At 44.3% G+C, this 27,473-nt stretch overlaps 1 protein-coding gene across 2 annotated transcripts in view; it reads left to right on the top strand.

Moving 5' to 3' along the window:
• CDYL (chromodomain Y like) overlaps positions 1-27,473 on the top strand; it is a 175,197-nt gene that overhangs the window by 83,821 nt on the left and 63,903 nt on the right. For both annotated transcript variants that reach the window (XM_040645019.1, XM_040645018.1), the window contains exon 2: positions 17,769-18,435. In XM_040645019.1, the coding sequence (XP_040500953.1) occupies positions 17,769-18,435 (667 nt within the window). The remainder of the gene's footprint in view (positions 1-17,768; positions 18,436-27,473) is intronic.

Below are 27,473 nucleotides of genomic sequence, written 5' to 3' on the forward strand. Positions count from 1 at the left end.
ATCGGGACAGGACAATACAAGGCTCAGGGTTTTGTTTGTTTGTTTGTTTGTTTCTTTTTTGCAGTGGGTCCTGGCTGCCAGGAGGGAGGTTTGGCCCTCTCAGAGAGATTTCCCAGAGACAGACAAATACTAGCGGGAAAATACTGATGGACTAGTATTCATGGATACATGGACTAGTATTCATCCAGCTTTTGCTACCCCAGATTGGATTTCCAATGCTGATGAAGGTGACGCACTAGGAGAATGAGAAACCCTAAAAGTTTGAGATAAATTGTTACTGTTAGCTCCACTGCCTAGAAAATTCTCTCCTGGCCTTTTTGCTAAAACCACGTGAGATGTCACGACAGTGGAGCATCGAATACCCATAGTTTAGTCACACGCCATGAAGTCGCTGCTGAGCAAGTCAGGCCTGAATCAACCAAAATGTGCAAACTCTATGGCCCCAGCCGGATGAGACTGCTGAAATCCGTGCGGTCAGTAATGGCCTTGCCACCTAATGAAGGGCTTCATTACAGTGGACTGAAAGCACTGGAAGTGCGGTTGTGCCAGGAGCAGCCACCATGCCACTTGAATGGAAAGTCAGTGTGCTTAGTTACTGGTGTAGCCCCTGACCCTTTCTCCACCTCTACTTGGACCCCCAGCTGCGTTAGGGAAAAATGTTTAGGGTTCTGGCTGAGCCCTCCCTGTCCCCAGAGGGGACTGCAGGCCATACACACCCATCCTGGTATTCTAGGGAACTTTGGACAGGGGAGAAGCTCAAACATTTGTGACTCCGTTGGGTGAGGCCACCCAAATCACCATCCTGTCCAGTCTTGCAGGAGTAGGTGGTATATCTGAATTCAACTGATGGGCTTTGGCTAAGCTTTGTGCGGTGAGGAAAGAAGTTAGGGTGACCTCGTGGGTACAGCCCGTTGGGTCAGTTCAGTGTACTGTTGCTTTGTATCGGAATGTGTAGTAGGAATTGTTGTGTTGTTATATGCTTTGGACTTCCCGATCCTGTAAGTTTCAAGGGGGATTCTCCCAATCAGAAAGAACTGTGTGTAGATTGTAGTACGTCTTCAGGGGTACCTAAGTTCCTCTGCAGTTTGCCAGTAGTGGTGGGTTAGGATTTAGACTGAGTGCCCCTGCCCTCTGAAATCACAGCGTTCACTCTCTAGGTGGAGTCCTGTTGGTAGGCATGTCAGAAGCCTTGGTCTCCAAAGCCCTGTCTGGGGTCTCCTCACCAGCAAGAGTGGCTGATGCACCACCAACAAAACTGAGAGGTCTCCTTGCTGTGTAAAGGTTTTAAGGACTCTATGGGCAGACTCACGGTCTGGAACCCCGTATGCACTCAACAATAATTTTTCTCTCCGTAGCCCCCACATGAAAAAGGAAGTCCAGCACTTTATTGGGCATTGGCTGTTAGAGACAGTGTGTGCCTCACTTGGGCATTATTCTCCTTGGCCACTTATATAGGCCAGCTTGCAAATCAGCGTCCTTTGAGGCCAAGTCTAGCAGGTTGTGTTGGAAGCTGTCCAGAGGTCTGCAGCTGTCCTGGCTGCAGGCACACCCCTTTTGAAAAGCAGCTAGCTATTATTAGCTTGCTCTTACCTTGCTACCAGGCTCTTGTCGGAATTGAATGCCCATCCCATGGAGGTCTTGTGACTCTCAGGCCCAGCACTCTCATTTTGAGGTGGTGGACTTGGAATCAGTGACTAACCCAATGGGAAGGGCCCCACAGGCCTCGATTGTTAAGTGGAAATGCCATGTTGAAGAACTAGATGCCTGGGGCCAGTGGTTTGTGAACTTTATGTGAAAAGTGGGAGGAATCTGTGTCCCCCACTCCTTCACCCTAAGCCAAGCCACTGGCTCAGTGGGACCCACGATTCACAGACTTCCCTGAGATGCCAGGTCTGGTTCACTGATGGTTCAGTTGAGCTAAAAACCAGTGGTGTGCACTCAGATCCCGCTGTGCACTTCACCCTCCTCACCTGCTCTTGAGATGGGAAGTGGTGGCTCTGCTCCTTAGGCGTACCTCAAGGCAGCACTCCCCTTGGTGAGCCCTGTGAGACTGGGGCGGTCTCCTGGGCTGTGGCCTAGCCTTCGGTCTGCCACTTGGAAAACTAGGGACTGTTTGGAGTCCCTGGTGTAGATGCCCCTGGTAAGTGCCTGCTCTCTGAGGAGAGGAGACCAGCTGGAATCAGGCTGCTGGTTGAGCCTGCACCATCCAGGCTGTCGTTGTACCAGACAAGACAGCACATCCCGCATCACAGACTGGACTCCTTGTAAAGATTTTCGTGTTTCTGGTGCACAGACATGACCACCGCATGTCCAATGCGTGATTCCTGCCAAAAGTTTACCCAGTTCCCTGACAGAGGGGAGCCACATCACATAGGCCTTTGTCCCACCTGCCCCCCTGGGAGGCTGATTACAAGAGACCTCTGGGCCTTACTCAGAGCTAACGGGTGCCTCCTCACTGTTGCCACATTCAGGTTACGGTGTTGCTGTTCTAGTGTGACCAGCCCGCTCTGGCCGTACCATAGTGCCCTCTGAAACTGATCCGTGCCGTGTTTGCAAGCTTTCCAGACCATGTGCAGCCTGGCTGTGGTGCACCTTTATCTCAGATGCCACTTAGTAATAGACTTACGGTCAAGGTGTTCAGTGGGCCTTCCATGCTCCCTTCCATCCACAGGTGGCATATGACATCACCCTCCTCAGAAACCCAGGCAAAAAGTTCTCTGACCCTGCCTCCTTCATCTCATCCCCTCCTACTCTATACATAGCAAAGCAGTCAGGTCACTGAATACAGCTTTCCCCAGGAAGGGGTCATTTCCTCTTAACTGCTTCCTGGGTTATGGTTAGGACAAAAGTTGGGGGACATTTTATATATACCCATTTTGAAAATTCTGGCTTCCACTCTCATCATTCCTGGGTATCTTTTTTCCCGTAACAGTAACCGCGGACAGCTCTGGGTGACAGCCTAGCCAGTGGGGACTTAGGGAGTTTGAATTTAATTCTGTTCTGGCCACCTGAATTGTCTTGCTGGACTGATAGGGGGAGCCTAGATGATTAGGATAATGACCACTTAGTTTAGTCCTCTGCCCACTGAGTTCCCAGCAGGGCCCACGTTGGCCAACATGGAAAGACATGATGGAACTGTGTAAGCTGCATAAAAATGCCATCCCTTCTCCTGTACCTGGCCCTTCCTGGCAGAGAACTGGGTGTGGGTCAGGTGTGACTGGCAAGCAGGTGCTGTAATGGGAATATGTGGTATTGGAGGGAAGGCACCGGTGTTGACACTTGGAGAGAGAGCACTTTACATCTCCAGAGGTACCAGGAAGGGAGGGACGTTAAAGATCCTTGTTCTTCAGAACCACCCCTAGGATCGTCCTCAGTAATGGAAAATTCTTGATGTGTTTCTCCCAAATTGTTGCAAGGGACTTAAATGTAACCTCTGGATCTACCTTTCCCAGCCAGAACATTCTGATGATAAATTGGTGCATTCCTTGTAACCACACTGAGAAGTCTATAAGGAGCAGCGTAGGACAGCACCTGCTACACAAAACACCGTGAACACCCTCAGATGTCAGCCCGCTTCCATCCTTATAGCCATCACTGTCATTCCATGAGAGCAGGTGACTGCCACCTGGCTGGACTAGACATACTGGATAAGTTGGACTGACTGTTCTCAGGCAGTCCCTCCAAAAACAAGGAAAAGACATTTATTTGAACTTAACCAGCTGGAAAGCTATGTTGGAGGCACTTTCAGCCTATGCCCCATGATAGAAGGGCCACTGGGGAAACCCCGGTCACTGTAAACAACACTTCCCAGAACCGGCATGTGCACCATTGGGACTGTGCTTGTATGAAATCCAGAAACGAACGTGTTTCCCTCCCACGAACATGGTGACTTACACCCTGAGGTGGTCACTGAAGACCTTGATGTGTTTAAGGAAAACAGCCAGTAGGTTGTAGAGCCCTCGTAAGACAGTGCAGATCTCCAAAATGAGGCTACTCTTGAATACTCAGAGCAGGTTGCTGGAGGAATAATTGACTTACTGTGTATACATCCTGCAGGCAGTTAGCCCTACTATGAGAGCCATAGAAAAGGCAGTAGGAAATTTGTCCCTGCCTTTCTCTGAAGTGAGGAGGAAAAATGCCATGGCTGAAAGATATTCAGTCAGCCTCAACTCACTGGTCAGGGTTGTGTGGATGCTAGAATTGCTCTGGATTTCGTCCTTGTGAGCCAAGATGAGCTCGTGCAATTACTAATACATCCTGTTGTACCTGTATTAATGCCCCAGAGCAAGAGGGAAAATCAATTCAGAAACTGAAGGAGAAAGCCATCTGGCTTTCTGAGATAGATCCTGATAGTTTATGGGATTTGTTCAGCCAGCTGGGTCCAGGACACTGGAGGCATGGTTAAAGATAGGACTGCAGGGTAGCTCATTCTGATGCCTGGAGTCCTGCAGATAGTAGCTTTAATTAAATGTTGTATGAGACAGATTGAATGGATTTGGTCCCAGCCTCTAATGGTCAGATTGATCACAGCAGCTGGAGGAGTGGTATACTCAGGACAATTTGCCAGAAGCCAAGACAGTGTGAATACAAGGGGTGGATACTGTTCGGGGACAGTTCTCGAGGGATCTCCATATGCATTTCCTCTGCATTTCTGTATGTCTTGGGAACAGAGACTGCGCATTTGTCCTGGACTCTTTTCAACAATGTTGGTATAGCAAACAGTCTTGAAGACAAAGATAGTGTCTGCCTTCAGACCTTAGGGTAGATTTGCTTACACCTTTGGAGGATCAAGATAGGCCAGGCATCCTAACTGTGCACTGAAAGGTTTTGGTTTCCCAAGCTGAGAGTTGCTCTCCTGCCTTGCCTGCCCCCTGGTTGAGCAGTTGTCACTCGGCCCTCTTTATATTGCCATGTAGGAATTGGGGCTCAGATACAAGCAAATGCTGATAGTCTGACAATTGCTATTGCTCTCGGTGACAAAATATTTCTTCTCTGATGAGTCTTGTCTTATACCAGCATTCATGAAAATGACAAAAGCTAACTTGGTAGATTGCAAGTAGGTAAAATTTCAGGAAAAACTCTTCTTAGTTATTGGAGGTCTGTTGCAAAAACATTCTTCCAGCTCTCATTTTTCTGAAAATATCTTTATTTTATGGCTGGCTGTCTTTTAACAGTTTTTATGAGATTAATCCACATACCAAACAGTTTGCCCATTTAAATTGTACGATTCAGTGGCTGTTGGTTTATACAGTTTTGCATCCATCACCACAATTTTAGAACATTTTCATCACCTCCGTGGCCTTCTCTCCCCACCATTGCCCCCCACTCCAACCGTAAGCAGCCACTAAGCTGTTTTCTGTCTCTATAAAATCACCTGTTCTGGACATTTCTTAGAAATGGAATCTTATAATTTATGGTCTTTTGTGACTGGCTTCTTTTATTTGGCCTAAAGTTTTCAAGGTTCATCCGTATTGTAATATGTGATAAGTACTTTATTTCTTTTTACAGCTGAATAATATTCCCTCATGTAGGCATGTATATACTATTTGGTTTACCCAGTCATCAGTTAATGGACTTTGGGGTTGATTGTACCTTGTTACTATTACGAATAATGCTGCTATAAACATTTATATACAAGTTTTGCTGCGGACACAAGTTTTCTTTCTCTTGGGTAGATACCTAAAAGTGAAATTGCTGGGTCACATGGTAACTGTATATTTAACTTTTAGTGGATCTGACAGATTGTCCTTACAAAATGGCTGCACCGTTATACACCTTCACAAGCAGCGTATAAGGTTCATTTCCTCTACATACTTGCTAGCACTTATCTTTTTTACATAGTCATCCTAGTGGGTATGAAGTGGTATCTCCTTGTGGTTATGACCACATTTCCTTAGTGGCTAATGATGTTGAGCGTCTTTTCACGTGCTTACTGGGCATTTGTAGATCTTCTTTGGAGAAATCTATTCAGAACCCTTTGTCATTGTTAAACTGGCTTATCTTTTTATTATTGAGCTGTAAAATCTTGTATTCTCAATACAAGTCTCTTACTAGATATAATTTGCAAAAATTTTCTCCCATTCTGTGTATTGTCTTTTCACTTTCTCGGTGGGGTCCTTTGAAGCACAGAAATGTTTCATTTTTGATGTCCAATTTGTTCTTGTGTTGCTTTTGCTTTTGGTGTCATATCTAAAAAACCATTGACTAATCCAGGGGCACAATGATTTACATATATGTATCTAACAGTTTCATAATTTTTACTCTTACGTATAGATCTTGGATCCATTTGAGTTAAATTTTGTATGTGGTATAAGAGTCCAACGTGATCATTTTGCAAGTGAATATCTAGTTGTCCCACCATTATTTGTCGAAGACTGTTCTTTCTCCTCATTGAATGGTCATGGCACCTTGTAAAAAACTGTTTGACCATTATACAAAATTGTTATACAGGGGTTTATTTCTGGGCTCTCTTTTCTATTCCTTTGGTCTCTATGTCTGTCTGTATGCCAGTTTCACACAATTTTTGATTACTGTAGATCTGTAAGTTTTTTAAATAATTTTTTTATTATATTATGTTAGTCACCATACAGTACATCCCTAGTTTTTGATGTAAAGTTCCATGATTCATTACTTGCGTATAACACCCAGTGCACCATGCAATATGTGCCCTCCTAATACCCATCACCAGCCTATCCCATTCTTCCACCCCCCTCCCCTCTGAAGCCCTCAGTTTGTTTCCCAGAGTCCATACTCTCTCATGGTTCATTCCCCCTTCTGTTTACCCCTGTAAGTTTTGACGTCTGGAAGTGTGAGTCTAACTTTGTTGTTGTTTTTCAAGATTGTTTTTCTTCCTTTTGAAGGGCTATTCTGAGTCCCTTGTAATTCCATATGGATTTTAGGATTAGCATGTCACTTTCAGTAAAGAAGTCAGCTGGAATTTTCGTAGAGATTGCATTGCATCTTTAGGTCAATTTAGGAAGTATAATAATAGTAATATTGTTATGTATCCTGATCCATGAACATGCAATTTCTTTCCATTTAGTTTGGTCCTTTATTTATTTCAACAATGTTTTATTTTTATTTTTTTTTAATGAAATATGCCTTTTCACCTTTATTTTTTTTTTAAAGATTTTATTTATTTATTCGACAGAGATAGAGACAGCCAGCGAGAGAGGGAACACAAGCAGGGGGAGTGGGAGAGGAAGAAGCAGGCTCATAGCGGAGGAGCCTGATATAGGGCTCGATCCCATAACACCGGGATCACGCCCTGAGCCGAAGGCAGACGCTTAACCGCTGTGCCACCCAGGCGCCTCTCAACAATGTTTTATAAACTGAATTTTTCCATGTAGCAGACTTGTATCTTTTTTGTTCAATTTATTTCTAAATATTTTTTCTTTTTGATGCTATTATAAATGGACCTGTTTTCTTGGTTTGGTTATTGCTACTATATACAGTGGATTCAGTATACTGTATACAATTTATTTTTGTATATTGATTTTTGTATCCTGTGATCTTGCTGAACTCGTTTGTTCTAATAGGTTTTATTGGACACCTTAACATTATTCTTTATAGATCATGTCATTTGCAAGTAGAGATAATTTTACTTCCTTTTCAGTCTGGATGCTTTTTTATTTCTTGCCTAATTACCCAGCTAGAACTCCAGTACAATGTCGTGTAGAAGTGGCAAGAGCAGACATCCTTGTCTTGTTTCTGATCTTAGGGGGGAAAGCATTCAGCCTTCCACCATTGTGTGTGATGTTAGCTATGTGGTTTTTGTAGATGCCTTTATCAGGTTGAGGAAGCTTCTGCTATTCCTAGTTTCTTGAGTGTCGTGAAGAGGTATTAAATTTTCTCAAGTGCTTTTTCTGCATCTATTGAAATGAGATGTGATTTTTTTTCCTCTTTATTCTATTGATGTATAGCAAATTACATTAGTTAATTGATTTTCAGATGTTAAGTCAGACTTGCATTTCTGGGATAAATCCTTCTTGACCATGATCTTTTTTTACATATTGCTGGATTAAACTGCTAGTATTTTGCTGAGAATTTCTGTGTCTAAATTTAACCAATCTCTAGCTTTTTATTATGTCTTGGCTTTGTTATCAAGGTAATACTGGCCTCATAGAATGAGTTGTGAAGTATTCTCTCTTCTAATTATTGGAAGAGTTGGTCTTGATCTTTCCTTTAAAAATGTGGTAGTATTCACCAGAGAAGCAATCTGGTTCCTGTGCTTTTTCTTTGTGGGAAGTTTTTTTTTTTCTTTATTACAAATTCAGTCTTTTTATTTGTTATAAATCTATTCAGATTTTTTAAGTCAGTTTCAGGAGTTTCTGTCTTTCCTGGAATTTGCTCATTTCATCTAAGTTATCCAAATCGTTGGCATAGTTGTTCATGATATTTTAATTCTTTTTATTTCTGTCTTGTTGGTAGTTCTGCTTTCATTCCTGATTTTAGTATTTGAGTGTTCTTTTTTTTTGATTAGTATAACTAAGTTCGGTCAATTTTGTTGATCTTTTCAAGGAAACTTGGTTGTTTTGGTTTTTTTATATTGCTTTTCTATTCTTTGCTCCAGGAACTTGTACTCTAATTCTTAATATTTTCTTCCTTTTGCATGCTTTGGGTTAAGATTGCTCTTTTCCGGTGTCTTTTTTATTTTTTTTTAGGTTTTATTTATTTCAGAGGAGGGTGGAGGAGCGGAGGGAAAGGGACAGACAGACACCGTGCTGAGCAAGGAGCTGATGCTTGGCTCAATCCCAGGGCCCCGAGACCTTGACCTGAGCCAAAATCAAGAGTCTGACACTTAACTGACTGAGCCACCCAGGCTCCACTTCCAGTGTCTTAAGGTGGATGGTTAGGCTATTGATTTGAAATTTTTCTTCTTTTTCAGTGTAGGCATTTAGAACTATAAATTTCCCTTTCATCACTGTATGCTGTGTTTTTGTATTAATTTATCTTGAGGGATTTTCTGATTTCCCTTGTGATTTCTTCTTTGTCCCACAGTGGTGAATTTCTCAGATTTTTCTGTGAATTTTCATTTTCATTCCATTTTATTGGCGAGGAGACTTTGTGTGACTTCAGTCCCTCATTTATTGAGGCTCATGTTGTGGACTGGCATATGGGGAATGTTCCATTGTGCTTGAGAAGAGCTATATTCTGCTGTTGTTGGGTAGAGTACTCCTGGATGTCTGCTGGGTCTCACTTGCATATGGTGGTGGTCTGGACTTCTGTTACCTTGTTGATCTTCGGCTGATCTTTTCAAGGAAAAGATTTAATCTTTTGGAAATTGAAGCCTCCAGCTCTTACTGTTGAATTGTCATTTCTCTTCTTCCTGGTTTGTCAGTTTTAACGTCATGTGTTTTGTTGGCTCTTATTAGATATGCTTGTAATAGTTACATGTTTCTGTATGTTACAGATCCAGCAGTATAACTGTACATGTGTTGTTTTATAGAGTTGCTTTTTAAGTAAGATTAAGAATGCAGAAAAATATGCATTTTAAACTTTTAGAATTACTTAATTATCTTCACTAAATGATCTTTACCAGTCCTCTTTGGGTTTTTGTGTGTGAATCCTGGTTTATCTGTTTACAGCCTGAAGAACTTCCTTCGGTATTTTTTGTAAAGCCGGTCTGCAAGCAACAAATTTCTCTTTTGTTTATCCGAGAGTATCTTTATTTTGTTCTCATTTGGGGAGAGGAGGTGGTTTATAGACTTATTTTTTATAGTAGTTTTAAGATTCGCAGCAAAACTGAGCAGAAGGAACAGAGTGTTCTCATGTACTTCCTGCCCCGGCGCGTGAACAGCCACGGTCATGGACATCCCCGACCAGAGTGGTGCATTTGTTACAACAGATGAACTTGCACTGACAAGTCACATCACACAAAGTCCATAGTTTACATTAGGGTTCGCTCTTGGTGTTGTACATTTTGTGGGTTTGGATAACTACATGGATCCACCATTATAGTATCATAGAGAATAATTTCACTGCCCTAAAACTCTTCTGTGCTCCCCCATTCATCCCTCTTTCCACACTAACCCAGACAAACACCGATCTTTTCACAGTCTCTGTAGTGTTGCCTTTTCCAGAATTATCATACGGTTAGAATCACACAGTATGTACCGTTTTCTGTTTTCATTTTTGAAAGATAGCATTGCTGGATATAGTAAGATTCTTAGCTGACATTGTTTTCTTTCAGTACCTTGAATGTTGTCCCACTGTCTTTTTCTTCCATTATGTCTGATAAGAAGTTAGCTGTTAATCTTACCAGAATTCCCTTGTAACTGAGGAGTTATTTTCCTCTTGCTGCTTCCAGGTTTTCTCTTTGCCCTGACTTTTGGTATTTTGACTATAACCTGTGTTTCTGGATCTCTGCATTTATCCTAAACTTGGGGGAAGTTTTCAGCCATTTTTACAAACATTTTTCTGCTTCTTCGTCTCCTTGTCTTCCCCATTGCACATATGTTGGTGTGCTGTTGCATATCTCATGTTTCTGTGGTTCCATTTCTTTTCTTCATTCTATTTTCTCTCTTCTTTGTAATCCATAATTTCCATCCATCTTTTTTTCAAGGTGATTGATTTTTCTGCCAGTTCAAATCTGTTGAGCACCCATAATTAAAAAGTTTTCCCTTTTAGGAGCCCCCGGGTGGTTCAGTCGGTGGAGCCATCTAACTCTTGATTTCAGCTCAGGTCATGATCTCGGGGTTATGAGATTGAGCCCCAGGTCAGGCTCCGCACTGGGCGTGGAGCCTGCTTAAGAGTCTCTTGGGGCGCCTGGGTGGCGCAGTCGTTAAGCGTCTGCCTTCAGCTCAAGGCATAATCCCAGCGTTCTGGGATCGAGCCCCACATCAGGCTTCTGCGCTGGGAGCCTGCTTCTTCCTCTCCCACTCCCCCTGCTTGTGTTCCCTCTCTCTCTGGCTGGCTGTCTCTCTCTGTCAAATAAATAAATAAAATCTTTAAAAAAAGAAAGAGAGAGAGAGTCTCTTCTTCTCCCTCTACCTCCACCCCCCATCCTCTTTAAAAAAAAAAAAAAATTTTTTTTTTTCTTTCAGTCATTGTACATTTCAACTCCAGAATTTCCATTTGGTTCTTTTTGCATTTCTAGCTCATTAATGATATTCTTTAAGGTGATACTGTCTTCATACTTTTCTTGTCTAAGCATGGTGTCCTTATTTGAAGTCTTTGTTTCCTATACCTGGTATCTCTGTTTTCACAACCACTTCCTGTTGCCTGTTTTCCCCCGGTGTATTAGCCACTTGTTCCTATGTGTTTTCATGTCTTGTAATTTTTTGAAAACCGAGCATTTTAGGTTATATATTGCAGCAGTTCTAGACACTGTTTCATCTTTCCCCTCTCTGGGACTTAACCTTTGTTGTTATTTGCTTGGTGGTTTGTTTTGTGACTTGGCTAGACTATTTTAGTGAAATCAGTTACCTCTACTCTGTGAAGACTTCCGTGGCCTCTTCGGTGGGCACAGTCTTGAGCAAGTCCTGAGAGAACAGTGGCTTCATAGGGCTCTCTTTGGCTGTCTCCTTCCCTGGTTCTCTAAGCTGCTAGCTTTATTTGGTATTACACCTAGGCTGTTAGAATCCACTAATTACTGGTTGGCCACTGTTTTTGTTTGTTTGTTTGTTTGTTTGTTTACAATGTCTGGTGCATTAATTTCTCAGCAGTCTGATCCAATTAAATTTGGGTAGGGGTAGTTTCTGAGACCAGTGTTGGAGATTTGTTCTTATCCTAGGAGGGCTCTTACTAGCTGGCCTTCCCTGGTCACTAGGTGAGTTATGGTTTAGCTTGTTAATCTTCATTATCGTTTTCAAGAGCAACCTTAGATTTAAACTTACCCATACTCTATCTCAAACAAAGACAGTTATTTTGGGGAACAGCTCTCTTTTCTTATGGATTACCTTCCCCCTCCCCCAGGGCAAAATGTCTGAACCACTGGTCTGGATGCTGAGTAGAATGGTAGGTAGCCTCTGATGTTCTCAGCTTGCCTCTGCCTATATAAAACCTCTCCTTTAAGAGTAACTTGGGGCAGAATTGGTCACAGTCCCCAACATTTTTGCCCTTTTACCCCTAGGATAGAGCCTCCTTATGAATAGGGGCCAGGTTGAGGACATGAGCCCTAACTTCTTAGTCATATTTATCAGGGGTTTTTACATCTTCTGCTTTGAGTGGAAGAGAGAAATGCTGGTAGCCTGTCTGTCCTAGTGACATTTGATGAGCCTTGACTGGGAGCCGAGAGAGGGGAGACAGAGCCTGTATTCTTCAGCTACACTCAGAGTGAGCTCCCTACACTGAACTGGACGGTAGGTGGGGAAAGAAGGGAGTCTTGTCTCGGATGCCATAAACTCTCTGTTCTCACTGAGTGTTTGTAGACTTTCTTGAGTAAATGTTCCTTCATTTGCTCTGTGGCCCTAGGACAATTTCCAGAGACTTTAGGTTTTTGTGATTTTTTTTTTTTCTGTTTTTTTTGGGGGGGAGGGTGGTGGTATTGTTTTGTTTGTTTGTTTTTGGTAGTAATTTTCACCAGCTTTGCTTATTTGGTTGAAGAATGTGTTTACAGAGCTCCTTATTTATACTGCCATCCCAGAATTAGAACTCTACCTTTGCTTTTGAAGTATATCTTTTTTTAGATAAAGAATTCTGAGTTGACAGTTTTTCCCTTTAGTGCTTTCACTGTTTTTCCTTTGTTTCCTGGCCCCCATTGTTGTGGTGCTGTCTGTGATGTCCTCTCCTCCTAGCCTCTACCCACTGGCTAGTTGGTGTAACCCTTTATCTTGGTTTGTTTAGGTTTGACTGTGATGTCCATTGGTATGGTTTATGCTGAACACCTGCTTTCCTCCAAGAATGTGGAATTTTGATCCGTGCTAGGCAGAGGATGTCCCTGTGGCCAGCCCCTACTAAAAAAAATCCTGGGCAGGAAGTCCTTAATGAGCTTCTCTGGCGGACAACATTTTGCATGTGTTGTGACAACTTGTTGCTGGAGGAATAACGCGCATCCTGTGTGACTCCCCTGGGAGAGGACCCTTGCAAGCTTGCACTCGGTTTCCCTTGGACTTTCCCCCACATGCTTTTCCCTTTGCTCATTTTGCTTAGTGTCCTTTCACTGTGTTAAATCATAGCCGTGAGTGAGACTGCATGTTGAGTCCTCTGAGTTCTCCTAGTGAGTGGATCTTCAAACCTGGAGGTGGACTTGGGTGCCCCCAACACACCAGTTGTTTTCCACTAGCTCGTTGTAGTTCAGGAGTCTACCTGGGATTTGAGAGGGTTTATAATACTGTTTCGGAGAACTCCCCCTTCTGTGGGGCCCTCCTGTCTGTGATCTCCACTAGATTTCTAGCACTCTGTCAACTCCTGACTGTCTTCTGACACCTGAAGCCCAGAAGGCTGCACTTTCTGTGTGAGTCCTACCAGCAGCAGACTGGGGAGTGCAGAAGCCCTTGCGTTCACTGTTTAAAGGGTCCAGTCCCCCCAGTTTCTGCTGGCTTTTGGTTTCTATACAGTGTTGTCAAATATTTATGTCAGATATAAAATTACTCCTCCACTTCTTGCAGTGGAAGTATCTGCCTGTGTTTTTAATAGTTAACAAGTGTTCTTAGTAATTCAGACAACTTTTCCTGTTCTTAATAGTAAACATAACTCTCAGATGGCTGGTGAAACACTTATCTTCCTCATATAAAGAGCTGTTGCTTTTTAAAGGTCCGCTAGAATTCTTTGATAAAAGCAGGGGTTTTGTTTATTCATTTTTTCCATAGTGATGCTCTCTTGTCCCAAATTTTCCAGCCATTGGTGTAAGACCCAAACCTGAGAAAAGCTTTCAGCATTTCTTGTGGTCTCAAAGTTATCCTGGCAGCCTTTTCCCACTGTTCTGGCTGGGAGGAATCACGGCAAGTATTAGCAAGCAGCATCTCGCTGACAAGGTTATCGATGATGATACAATGTGCCAAACTGTTCCTACTGTGAGTATTTTGCAACTTTGGTCTTTTCTTACAAGCTGATACGTTTGCATGCCTTGCCCTGATATAATTTCTAGGCTGTTTGGTATTTAATGTAACAATAGCAGAGTTACTCTTTCTTCCTACTCTTCCTGAGCTCTTTAACCAGTTTGGGCTTCTCTGGGGTTTTTGTTTCTGTGTTAGGGAACCTTTGGCCTTCCTTTTCGGGCTTCTGCAACACCATAGCACGTTTTAGCACATTCCCGGGCGCAGATACCACCATGTGCTCTGAGGTAGGTGAAGTGAATTAGGTGTTTGGAGTGATCTTTTGATTAATTTCACTGCTTTGTAAACCATCAGAGGACATTGTAATGTTAAGGAAAGCCTTGTTTTACTTGTGTCACATCTTGGCGTTTTAGATTGAGTTTTAGAAGGAAATCCTAACAAAAAGAGCTAAGGTCAGTTTACTATGCCACAGCTAGTCAAAGCTATTGTGATTTGGATTCACCAGAATTTTGCTGCACATGTGATTGTGGGTAACATAACAAAACAATCTAGGTAATTTGGATAAGATTTTCATGCCTTTGTTCTTTCATTTTGTCTTGGGCTTTTAAGAATCTTAGTAGAACTTGTCTGCGGTTCTATACTTCTGTGTTAACTTTGTTTTATATAAAGTTCTTTGCATTGAAATTCTGTAACCAGAGGTGGATACCTGTACATACACTTTGAAAAGACTGTTCACTGAGACTACTTTTCAGAAACGGCTGTGTTAGCAAGAAGAGGAAGAACGCAAGGGGAAGGGACTGAAAAACTGAAGGAAAATTTATTTATGTGTTTCTCTTGTGATCAAGGTTTTCCTCCCTCACCACCATAAAAGCGCTCTGGAAATAATTTTAGGCTTAATAGTACGGTCAGATATTTTTGAATCTGGGTGATGATGCCTTTTTGTGGGAGACTATTTTAGCCACGCAGACTAAGAATCAGTGGGACTTTTCCTTTAAGCTTTCAAAGGCGAAAGAAGGACATCTGCCCTTGAATGGTGGGGAGAGGGTGTGATGTAACCAGTTTAGTACAAGGTTGGTATTAGAAGACTGTGGTCATTGGCCTAAACCTTTCTACCCTGCATCTAGTGCCTGGAGTGACTCTGGTAGACCTGCCACTTGTCTCCTTGTCAGCCATACGTGTCTTGTCACTTTGCAAACCATGTTCCCCGTGAGAATTAATAGGACAGCAAGCCTGCATCCTGAATGTCCCATGTCCTGTTGCTTTCTCCCCATCTAATTCAGGGGTCAGCAAACTGTGGCTTGCAGGTTAAATCGAAAAATGGTTTTTACCTTTTTAAATAGTTGAAAAAATCAAAAGCTTACTATGTCATGACACAGGTAAATTACAAAATCTAATTTTAGTGTCCGTAAATAGAATTGTTTTTAATGTCTCCTCATTTACATGTTTGTGGCTGTTTTGTGCTACGGCGACAAGAGTTCAGTGGTTGGGAGCCCGTATGACCTGTGTGGCCCTTTACTAAAGTTTGCCAACCCCCAGTCTCATGGGTCCCCTGTTACTGCCTGCCTTCAGTGCCTACACAAAGTCTGACCGCTGAGTATCCATAAAACATGGTAGATGCACCACCACAGCTGCTGAGAGAGGGGCAGGCCTGTTGGGGGGCTGGCAAGGGAAGGTTCCCATGACTTACAGCCCTAGGGAGGAAATACCAGTGAAAGGACAGGAGGGGCAAGAGTCTCATCCTCCTTTACTAGGTCCCTCTTCAGCTCTAATAAAATGGAAGAAAGGAAAATTGGGTGCTCTGGTTTAGTATGGTTTAGTGCACCCTTGAACAACATGGGTTTGAACTACGTGAGTCCTCCTATACACGGATTTTTTTTCTGATAAATACCGCACAGTACTACGAATGTATTTTCTCGTACTTATGACTTTCTTAGTAACATTTTAATATTTTCTTTTCTCTAGCTTCCTTTATTGTAAGAATACAGTATATAATACATACACAAAATATGTGTTAATCAGTTGTATAGGTTATCGGTAAGGCTTCCAGTCAACAGGGTATCAGTAGTTGTTTTGCAGGGAGTCAAAAGTTATACGCAGACTTTTTACTGTCTTGGAGGTGGGGCTGGTGCCCCTGACTCCCGTGTTGTTCAGGGGTCAACTGTACTTCATGCTTCTGGAACAGAACTTGAGTTAGAAAATAAGTATTAAAATGTAGTTTTCTCTTAGGAGATAATCTTTGTACCCCCTTGTCTTTAAAACTTTTAAACTATTTCTGCTATGAAATTGATTCACATGGAATTTTCCAGAAATACGTCTTCTACTTACATTGAAATACTTAAGCCCTTATATAAAACTTTTCACAAGCAAAAGAGCGGGGAGAAAAATCACTTTCCTAGCTTTCCATGCTATATTATGGACTGTGTGGACTTACATATGCAGATCCGACATTAGTTATTAGGTAATAATCTGCAGAGATTATTAGTTATCTCTGTAGAGATCTGTTAGGCATGAAATCTGTCAACCTGCTGAAACAAGTCCTTTACCCTTAATCCTTTTCGCACGGAAGCAATAATGTGTATTTAATTTTAGGCTTTTCTGTAGTTAAGGGCTTTAATTCCCTATATCCCAAGTAGACATATTGGAGAGTTTTTTTGCTGGGGGCGGATTTTGAGAGTAGGGGAAATGATGAGGTAAGGTATTCTCCCATTCTCCAAAAGTGTCTATTGTTGTACTCTGAATTAGCCGCTGTTATTTTGGAATGTTGGAGAGCTAGGTATACCATTATGTCATCTGACCTGACCTGTAACTTTGCCAGAAATTTATTGATGTTCTTGGTAATTGATGGGCTTAGACGTTGCATCCTTAATTAAAGAGCTGCTCTGTGGCTGTAGGCCTCTCTCTACAAGGTACAGAGATGCACGCTGCCGCAGGGGAAGCAGGCTGATGGTTCTTATGTTAACTGTAGAGAGGTCCCAACAGATTCTGAGTATTTCGCCAATAACACGGGGATATGATGTCAAATAGATTTTGTTCACGTGAGTCATCAAAGATCTCCCATTTACACTTAATGTGAAGGTAGTAGAATTTGTCACAGTAATAACTATCTTTCATGGCAAATTCATAAATTAATGTGAATTCATAAATTAGGTATGGGATCTATTGATCATCAAACTCAAAGATTAGCAGCATCTTCCTTTGAAGATGTTAGTGTTAATTAGTTCAAACCAAGATTTGGAGGTAAATAACCAACCGTTCCAGACTGTTTGTTACCAATACCACATCACGTTCTCTGTGGACCTTTCTCAGTTTTAACCTAGTGCTTCTCAGTGGTACTTGCGATACTGACCGTTTCTTCCGTAGCCAGTTCCACACCTCAGGAGGCTCTGAGCCCTTCGTAGCTGGCTGTGTTTACCACGGCCAAGCTAGTGCTTGAGGAGGGCCTGCCGTTGGTACCCTGAGGATGACCAGGCAGAGGGCTGCAGATGACTAGCGCTGTTCCAGCTGTAACGGAGAACCAGCTCGGGTGGTCAGGGTCTGAGGTGAAAATAAAAACAGAGCCCCCTTTGAATCACAGAAAAGTAGACTACCTCACGTACGACCATGTATTCTGGGCATAAAATTTTAGCATCTTGCCTGACTTAATTTCAAGGAAATTGCTAAAATCCCCAATGTTCTGTTCCTACACTCTTTACAGACGATTCAGCTTCGGAAAGGGATGGTCATTTTCCTTATCTGTTGTGGTTTTTATTATTTCTGATGCTTCCTTATGAAACTTGCCCCTTATTTTCCAGATAATACGTTGACACCTCTTTCTTTTCTGTTTATGAACAGGTTGAAAGGATCGTTGACAAAAGGAAAAACAAAAAAGGGAAGACAGAATATCTGGTTCGGTGGAAAGGCTATGACAGTGAGGACGACACTTGGGAACCGGAGCAGCACCTTGTGAACTGTGAGGAATACATTCATGACTTTAACAGACGCCACACCGAAAAGCAGAAAGAAAGCACACTAACCAGAACAAATAGGACCTCTCCAAACAATGCCAGGAAACAGATCTCCAGATCCACCAACAGCAACTTTTCTAAGACCTCTCCTAAATCACTAGTGATTGGCAAAGACCACGAGTCCAAAAACAGTCAGTTATTTGCTGCCAGCCAGAAGTTCAGGAAAAACACAGCTCCATCTCTCTCAAACCGGAAGAATATGGACCTAGCAAAATCAGGTATAAAGATACTTGTGCCTAAGAGCCCCATTAAGAGCAGGACCGCAGTGGACGGCTTTCAGAATGAGAGCCCTGAGAAACTGGACCCCGTCGAACAGGGTCAGGAGGACACGGTAGCACCGGAAGTGGCAGCCGAAAAGCCAGTCGGAGCCTTATTGGGCCCTGGTGCAGAGCGAGCTAGGATGGGGAGCAGGCCCCGAATACACCCATTAGTGCCTCAGGTGTCTGGCCCCGTGACTGCAGCCATGGCCACGGGACTAGCCGTTAACGGAAAAGGTGAGTGTCCAGGTGAGCTGCTCAGCGGGCAGCATCCCTGTCGATGGCCACGGGCTCTTTCTCAGCATGCTGGCGGTTTCCTCAAGGTGTGTAGGCGCCCCTTCCTTACCTGTTGTCCTGCTCTAGAGGGCAGGCTGGTGGAAGTCTGGGGAGTCTCTGGACTGGAACCTCTGAGAGCTGGTACGGCCTTTCTTTACTTGAAGCCTTTGGCATGTCTCTCCTCAGTCAGCACTAGCTGAATTTGTATCCACAAACTGTCCCACCACATCGACTTGCTTTAAACAGGGGCTCCTCACTCTAAATCCGTTAGGCTTGGTATTTTCCTTATAGCAAGTTTCTTTGTGAACCTTTATACGTCTTAGACACTGAGTCTCGTGTTAAAGGTCCATCTGAATTTTCTCCACGTGACCAGTATTGATTAGAAGTCACGAGCCTTATTTTGCTGACGCATTTAAATAACCAGAAATGCCTTTCAAGCGAAGCTACCAGTCACCTAATAGAACCTCCAGGACTTTCATTTGTCTGTAATCATCACCTGTTCAGATCCCATTGTCCCTTTTTCCGAGTAGGAGTCCGTTCGGCAGGGGTGATATTTTCTGCTTTGTTTCTGCTCCTGCCCCTGGATTCCGCAGCTCAGTTGGTTGTCCCACGGCCTTCCCCAGCTCCTCGGACTGCACGGCTGCGATTAGCACAGACAGCTCCCTTCCCCTCACTGTCCCCATGCCTCGGCTGGCCACCGGTTTTTATAGAATTCTCTCATGGGTTTCTCTGATGTGAGCTGCACTAGCTTTGCCTCGCTTTGGGCCCTGGTCGTTTCTTACCTGCCATAGCTTTCTCGTTGGTCTCCCTGCTTCCTGCCTGTTGATGGTTTCTGTCCATTTCCTATAGTTCTTGGACAGGGGTGGGGGAGGGGCGTCCCCGTCGGCAGTCTGATTGGGCCGCCGTTGCTTTAGTTAGCAGCCGTGCCCCAGAGTCTCTGCATGGCCCTCACCCCCTCACTGCCAGGAGCATCATGCCTCCCCTGCTCCGCCGTCCCCTCTGGAACTCCCACTCTGCCTTCTGGCTCAGGACCCGCGCTCCTGCGTCCTCTGGTCTCGTGTGCTGTCCACGTCCTCTGTCGTGCAGTATTGTATCTATCTGTGTGTCTCCGCCAACTCACCCTTCGTAGAGTAAAATAAAACAAAATAAAATGGTTTTGGTGGGGGGGGCTCTTTCCTTTAGGGAGAACCGTTCACCTGAGGCGCTGCCCTCACCGTCTTATTGTGGCGCATCGACGAGTTTTGGCTTCGACCTTTGTGTAGCAATGAAGAGGGAGGGATCTGAACTGAAATCTGGGGGGGTTTCCCTTCGGACAGTAAATTGCCATCTGGCTGGTGTTTTTCAGATAACACGCTGTACCCACATGCTGCTTTTCGTCCTTACTCCCAAAGTGTCGCCCTCACCCGGAACTTGTATGAGTTTGTTCACCGAGTTGACTTTCCCGAATTGTTGGCCTGCTCCTAGATGCGGTGTTCTTTTACCTCGCTGTAAACCAAGGATCATAGAGGTTCAGAGACAGAAGAGACTTCATTAGCCATCGAATTGTGTGCTCTGTCTCACAGAGGGGGAGGTCGAGTCCACAGAGACTGTGGTGCTCAGGGAGAACGGAGCCAGGGAACCTTTCTTGCTTCCGACTCCGTGTTCTCAGCTTTGCGTGCGGCCTCCGCTGGACGAGGAGCATCTGGTCCTCTGTTGATGACTCCGGGCCAGGCACTCGCTCGGCTGCGGTGCAGCAGATAAGGGCAGGGCGGCTGCTGACGCTGGGGCAGCGGTTGGCAGACCAGCCCAGGGGCCGAACCCAGCGCACCGCCTGTTTCTGTACAGCCTGCAAGCTAAGAATGGCTTTGATACTTTCTAATGTTTGAAAAAAATCAAGAGGAATAATATGTAATGACATGCTGAAAATAGAAGAAATCCAGATTTCTGTATCCTTAAAGGTTTCGGGGGGGTTTTTTGTTTCGTTTTTTAGAGAGGGGAGAGAAAGAAAGAGACAGAGACCGGGCAGGGTCAGAGGGAGAGAGACTCTTAAGCAGACTCCACACCTAGCGTGGAGCGCAATGTGGGGCTCCATCTCACGACCCTGAGACCATGACCTGAGCCGAAATCCAGAGTCGGATGCTTAGCCGACTGAGCCACCCAGAAGCCCCTCCACAAGTCAAGTTTCATTGGAACACAGCCACAGTCATTCATTCACTTACGGTCTGTGGCTGCTTTCTAGTGAAAGGACAGAGCTGAATCACTGTGACAGAGACTGTATAGCCTGCAAAAATAGCTGAAAAAATTGGCAGTCTGGCTCTTTACAGAAACAGTTTGCTAATCCTTGCTCTGGGAAGTGGCAGTCCTAGGGCGGTGTTTTTGGAAAGTAAAGGGACACAAAAGGCTTCAGATCTGTGGTCCCCTTTGGCCACAGAAGTTGTGTGTACATACACTTTTATGGGTAGTGTGGGGCATGATTTTCAAAACTTTTTTGACCCTCAAGTTTTCACATTCTGTCTTTACCACAGTTATGTAGGCTTGGCTGCCCTCAGCAAAGCCTCCAATTTCGTATAAAAGAAGGATAGTGGCTTCTGTTTAAATAAGGAGTTAGTGATTTCCTTTTTTATTATTATTCCATTTTGAAAAAAAAATGTTTAATGTCTGTAAAGATGGCTTTGGTTAAAACCACCAGGGACATGTAAGCATAAATTCTTGAATTATTTTATCTTGTTTTGTGGAGTTTGATTGATTGATTGATTGGGTTGGGAGTAACACTGTATTTGTAAGGCCCTTGGGACCTCCCTTCTCTCCTGGTCCTGAGTCCCATTTACTGTTGAGAATATTCTCTCCACTTAGAGGAGAAGAAGAATAGAAGCCACTGAGGAAGGTTTTTAGGACAGTGTAAGTGACATGGCCATGGTCTCAGTCAGGCTTGCAGATTAAAAGGGAAAGCGCCATCTCCTCTTCCCTCTGGAGCCTCCCATTGGAGTGTCCTTTCTGAATGAACTATGATGGCAAAAGCAAATGGTATCTTAGACCACATGGCCACCTATGGACAGATGCTCAGGTGGGTCTGTGCCTTTGCTTCTCCTCACCCTTTCCCTTTGTAGAAATTTTGTTCCCTCCTCTGGAAAGTAAGCTCCAAGAAGGGATTTTGTTTTGCCAGGGCTGAGTCCTACTATGTGCAGAGCAGTACCTGTGCATAGTAGGTGCTCTGCCAATGTTTGTGTAGGAAACGATTCCAGTAGAACGGGTGCTCCCTGAAGACAGGGATTGTAGTGAGTTCTTTGTAGCCTGTGGCTGGGTCACACTACATGTGAGGGAAGAAATGCTATTGAAATGACAAGGTGCAGAAGCCAGTACAGGAACATTCTAGAAAAACTATTACTAGCCCTCGGGGCATTTCTTTCCTGAGAGAGCAGTACTGAAGCTGTGTCAGGCTGTTGGTCCACACTCATAATTTCTTAAAGTAGTTGTTTATTTTTACTTTCCACATTAATTTTAGAGCTACATAAGAAAACTGATTTTTTTTTTTTAACTAATTGAAGCAGATACTCGTGGAGTCACTGGGAAATGAATCATCTTATTCAAAACATTAATCATGTGTGTATGAGAGATATTTTTGCCACCAAACACAACAGATATTTAAATATCTGTTAACCAAGAGAGTAAATGTTTCTGGAGAATTTTAACACACACGATTGCTTTTACAGAATAACCATATGTGTATTTGGTTTGTAACTGTTTTAAGTATGAAACAAAGGTTTAAAAGAGGACTATATTGCTTCACTCACAAATATGAAAAATTTTTAAATTTAGGTGATGTGGCTGTCTTCTTTCTACTGTTCTTTATTAATAAGTTAATGATAGTATTCTCTTGCTCTTTTAACTGCCTAATGAATTAATCCTACAAAAGGAGCAGCTGCTTTAAAAAACTGGATTATTGTTACTTTGTTCTTTTATGAATAAATAATTGTTCATTGTTTGACAAGTAGGACACTTGCGAAAACACTTAGTACACTTCTTTGAAAAATGAGGTCTAAACCCCATCAAGTGTTACTGCGTAGGGTTGCTGCCGGACATTAAGGCAAAGCCAGCAGATGCAGGAAGAAAGTGAGGAAGCACCTTAACACAGGTCTTTCATCCTGTGAGCATTTCCATCCAAGGAGGCTCCCGGGAGAAGTCGTTCAGGAAAATTCGGCTGCTTCTGTGGAGCTGCAGTGTAAATTCCCCTCAATAAGAATATGGAGCTGATGATCTGTCTCCCTTCCCTGTTACTATCAGGGAAGCTGATGTTCCAAATCAGTAGCTCCCCCCAAGGAAGAGCCCCGTGGTCCCCAAGGGCTGTCTACGATTTCTGTGCTGAGATTAGAATTTAGCTCCAGGGAAAATGAAGAAATCAGGAGACCAGTGGCAGAAGCTGCTCAGCAGGTCCCAACAGGAGAGGTCTACCCGGGAAGAGAGGACTGTTGAAGCTGTCCCTAGCGAGCAGTGGATTGACCGTGCCAGTGAGGGTTTGATCACAAAAGATTTAACTGGAAACCAACAAACATTTCCTGGCGCCTCTTGTAAAATGGGTTCCATGCTAGGTACCTCCACGTGTCTTTTCTCACAGGGAACAAACCTACTTACACGTAGAAAGATCGCAGAAGCTAAAACTGAACCAAAGCGGAGTCAAGTTTTGAGGCTAGCAAGTTTTGAGGCAAGCAGATTGGAACTCCCCACCCCACAAAGCATTGACTAGGATGCCTCGGGCAGAATGATGTGGCTGCCCAGACAAAATTGTTCCTAGTTCTAGAGGGGGAGCTCAGGGGGCCGCAGACCTCTCTGTGCTTGAGCCTCGAGTGGCGTTTTAGGCACAGAGCTCTTAGAGAAGATGTGCTCGCCCAGCAGCAGTCTGTTAGCAGAAAGAGTTGGTCACCTCCAGGAGTCTTTGAGAACATACCAACAGTAATCATTTCATTTTAGAAGTTAAAAATGTGCACCTCTTTGCCACTGACGTAGAGCCAAGGCCTTTAAAGAAAGGGGTGCTTTGCTTTGCCAGTTGTTTGGCGAGTCAAGCCCTGTTCTTTGGGTATGGATCCACTGATCGAGCTCGGTTGTGTGGGGAGTGCGTCCCTGACGCGTCATCTGCTGTCGCCGCTGCAGACTTCATTAAAGTGGAGCGAAAACTTCGGTGCTTACCAACCTGAGTGCACAGTCCTGGGGTTTTTTCATTTTTCCCATTTTCTCACTTTTACCTGATTTGACAATTATTTTCACTCAGAGCCCTTCCAGAGCATTAGACATCATTTCCCTAGAGGCCTCAGCTCACTGCTTGTAATCGTATCTCCAACCTTATGTAAAAATGAATTAAATACGATAAGTTCAGCTGGCCTAACAAGTTTAGCGGATAAACCCAGCCAGCTTCTGACCAACGCACATCCCAGCAGGAGCAGCGTTGGGGCTGCCACCAGAGACCCCCCGCCCCCAGCCCCTGCACTTCCAGGGTTTGATGGCATTGTTCAAGGGTGATCAGGACTTGGGGAAGGGGTGACCCAACGAGCCTACTTTGGAGCCCTTGTCATTGTTTAGTTTTCTCTTTTCGTTTCCACTCTCTTGAGTATTTTTTCCAATACCAGTGATTGTCTAAGCGTGGTGCCCAGAGCAGCCGCTGCAGGAGACTCTGGGGGCCTGTCAGAAATGCAGGTCCCCAGGCCCCCCTCAGACGTCCCAAATTGGAATGTCCGCTGGGCCCAGCAGCCTGTTTCCCACAAGCCCTCCAGGTGGCTCTGTGCTGACCCAAATGTAGCAATGACCCCCCTGTACCGTGCTTTATTTTAAAATTGGTTTTCTAGAGCAAGTGGGAAATAAACAAAAACACTACTAAATTCTTCTGTTTATAGTATATTTTAGATTCTTATGGTTAGATCCTATTCTCTTGTGAGGTTACTTATTAGCCTTAGTATATCTTGATTTAAAGTTGTCTTCAGGCTTTTGTAATTTGGTTTAATAAATATTTATAATTAGAAATTTTAAATGACAGGAAAGCATTATAAAATAAAGCATCTCAAAGAAAAAAAAGAAAAATAGAAACAACCCCCCAAGTCCCACCTTCTCCTCCCCTTCCTCCTTTCCAGAGAGAGATAACTGCTGTTAACAGATTTTTCCTTCCAGAAATTTTATAAACATGCACATCTTTTAAAATACATCAGTGGGCTCATACTTGTCATATGGTTCTCCAACTTAGGCTTTTATTTTTAATTTTGATACATCCTGGATATATTTTCATATCCACACAAATAGCCCTACCTCGTTCCTCTAAAATGTTTTGTGACTCTTTATTGTGCATATCTATCATATGTGCCTGCTCCCCAGTGGTTCAGTGTCAGTGTTTCTCAGCGGGGGGTGCTTTGGCATTTGGGCCTGGACTCTTACTGGTTTAGCATCCCCGGCCCTGCCCTTAAGATGCTAGTAATGGCCTCAGGCGTCGTGACAGATTACCCTGTCTTGTTACTCCCATCTGCCTGCACAGGGCCGGTGTCTGGGTGCATCCGTTATGTGAGAACCTCAGCCCTAGACATTAAGAGTGTTTTCCGCACAGATGAATACATTTTATCAATGTTGCAACACCAGAAATGTTAAGGCACCTCCTGTCTTAAACCCGAGTAATCCATAAATACTATGAATGTTTATGCAAGTAATTTATAAGTACGTTGAGCAAAATAGGAAAGTTTACCATTACCTCCTCCCCTAAGAATACCTTTCCCTTCCCCAGAGGGAACACTAATAGCTTGACAGGTGTCATTTCAGATCTTCTATGTGTTTATACTCTTTGATATGGAATCATACTGTATACATTGTTCTGGTATCTGCCTCTTTCGTTTAACGACATGTTGTGGAGAGCTTTCTATTTTAAGACACAGATCTCTACCTCACTTCTTTTGAAGTTTTAAACTTGATTTTTGTCTTTCTGGATGCGATTTCATATTTATGGAGAAGTTGGGAGACGAGTACAAGAAGAACCCATACGCTTCACCCACACTCACCAGTTTAGTTTACGTTTGGCCTCGCTGACTTCCTCCGTCCCCCAGGCGTGCGTCTGTGTGCTCACATACACACGTGTGCATCCCCCAGGCGTGCATCTGTGTCGGTGTGCTCACATACACACGTGTGCATCCCCCAGGCGTGCATCTGTGTCGGTGTGCTCACATACACACGTGTGCATCCCCCAAGCGTGCATCTGTGTCAGTGTGCTCACATACACAAGTGTGCATACCGCAGGCATGCATCTGTGTCGGTGTGCTCACATACACACGTGTGCATACCGCAGGCGTGCATCTGTGTCGGTGTGCTCACATACACACGTGTGCATATCGCAGGCGTGCATCTGTGTCGGTGTGCTCACATACACACACATGTGTGCATCCCCCAGGCGGGCATCTGTGTCGGGGTGCTCACAAACGTGTGCATCCCCCAGGCGGGCATCTGTGTCGGGGTGCTCACAAACGTGTGCATCCCCCAGGCGGGCATCTGTGTCGGGGTGCTCACAAACGTGTGCATCCCCCAGGCGGGCATCTGTGTCGGGGTGCTCACAAACGTGTGCATCCCCCAGGCGGGCATCTGTGTCGGGGTGCTCACAAACGTGTGCATCCCCCAGGCGGGCATCTGTGTCGGGGTGCTCACAAACGTGTGCATCCCCCAGGCGGGCATCTGTGTCGGGGTGCTCACAAACGTGTGCATCCCCCAGGCGGGCATCTGTGTCGGGGTGCTCACAAACGTGTGCATCCCCCAGGCGTGCATCTGTGTCGGTGTGCTCACATACACACGTGTGCATACCGCAGGCGTGCATCTGTGTCGGTGTGCTCACACACGTGTGCATACCGCAGGCCTGCAGCTGTGTCAGTGTGCTCACATACACACGTGTGCATACCGCAGGCTTGCATCTGTGTCGGTGTGCTCACAAACGTGTGCATCCCCCAGGCGTGCATCTGTGTCGGTGTGCTCACATACACACATGTGCATCCCTCAGGCGTGGATCTGTGTCGCTCACATACACACGTCTGCATAGGCATCCCCCCCGAGCCCCCCTCCCCACCTGGGTGAGCGTTAGCTGGAGACTTGCTGCTGTCAACAAGAGTACAAGTCTGTATAATGAAGATTTTGCTAGAAATTGCCAGATTGCTCTCTAAGCAAGCTATAGAGATTGTGAGTGCCCATTTTCCTATTATTCTTAATCAACTTTTAAATATCTGTCAGATAGTTAAAGTAGAAGATGGTATCTCCTTGTTTTAATTTTAAATGTGAAAGTTCTGGTTTCACAGGTTAGAATTGTTTGCATCTATTTTCTGTTAATTCCCTTTATATATTCCCTTGCCTCTTGACTGGGGTCGGGGGGGGGGGGCGCGGCGGGGGACAGAGTCGTTCAACTTTTTCAAAATGTGAAGACTTTGTGAATATGCATGTCCTCCCAGGGACCACTCTGATCTCGTGTGTTGGGGCCAAAAGTACATCCTTCCGACAGGAGCATTTCAGAAGAGGTCACTGGCTTCGGGTCTCCCAGCACCCACTCCAGGACAGATAACTTCCATGCCAGGGGTTAGAATGAATAGTGCTGTCGAGTCTCCACCGTAGGGGGTTTACCACAGTTTAATGAGAAAACCTCAAATTAATTTGCATTAATTTTATGGTTCCTGCTCGGGTTCGAATATACCAAAGTGTATTTTATTAATTTGGAGTTTTATCATTTAAAAGAAATTGGGGTTCTTTAGGTCATATGTCAGAAAAGACTCTGACCACAGTTCCTGCTCCTCTCGAGCTTTATAACTGACTGGCACAAGGGCAGAATAAAAACAAGTCAGCGATTCAGGTGAAATTCGTTTTTTGAAAATATTTGCTCTTGTTGGCACCTGCTGGTGGGGGCTGAACATCTGTTACAAATTTCACTTGTCTTGGGACACCTGGGTGGCTCAGTCAGTTCAGCGTCTGCCTTGGTCTCGCGTCATGATCTCAGGGTCCTGGGATCGAGTCCCGCATCGGGCTCC

This window comes from Ursus maritimus, unplaced genomic scaffold (assembly GCF_017311325.1).
Source record: "Ursus maritimus isolate PB19 unplaced genomic scaffold, ASM1731132v1 scaffold_30, whole genome shotgun sequence".
NCBI lineage: Eukaryota > Metazoa > Chordata > Mammalia > Carnivora > Ursidae > Ursus > Ursus maritimus.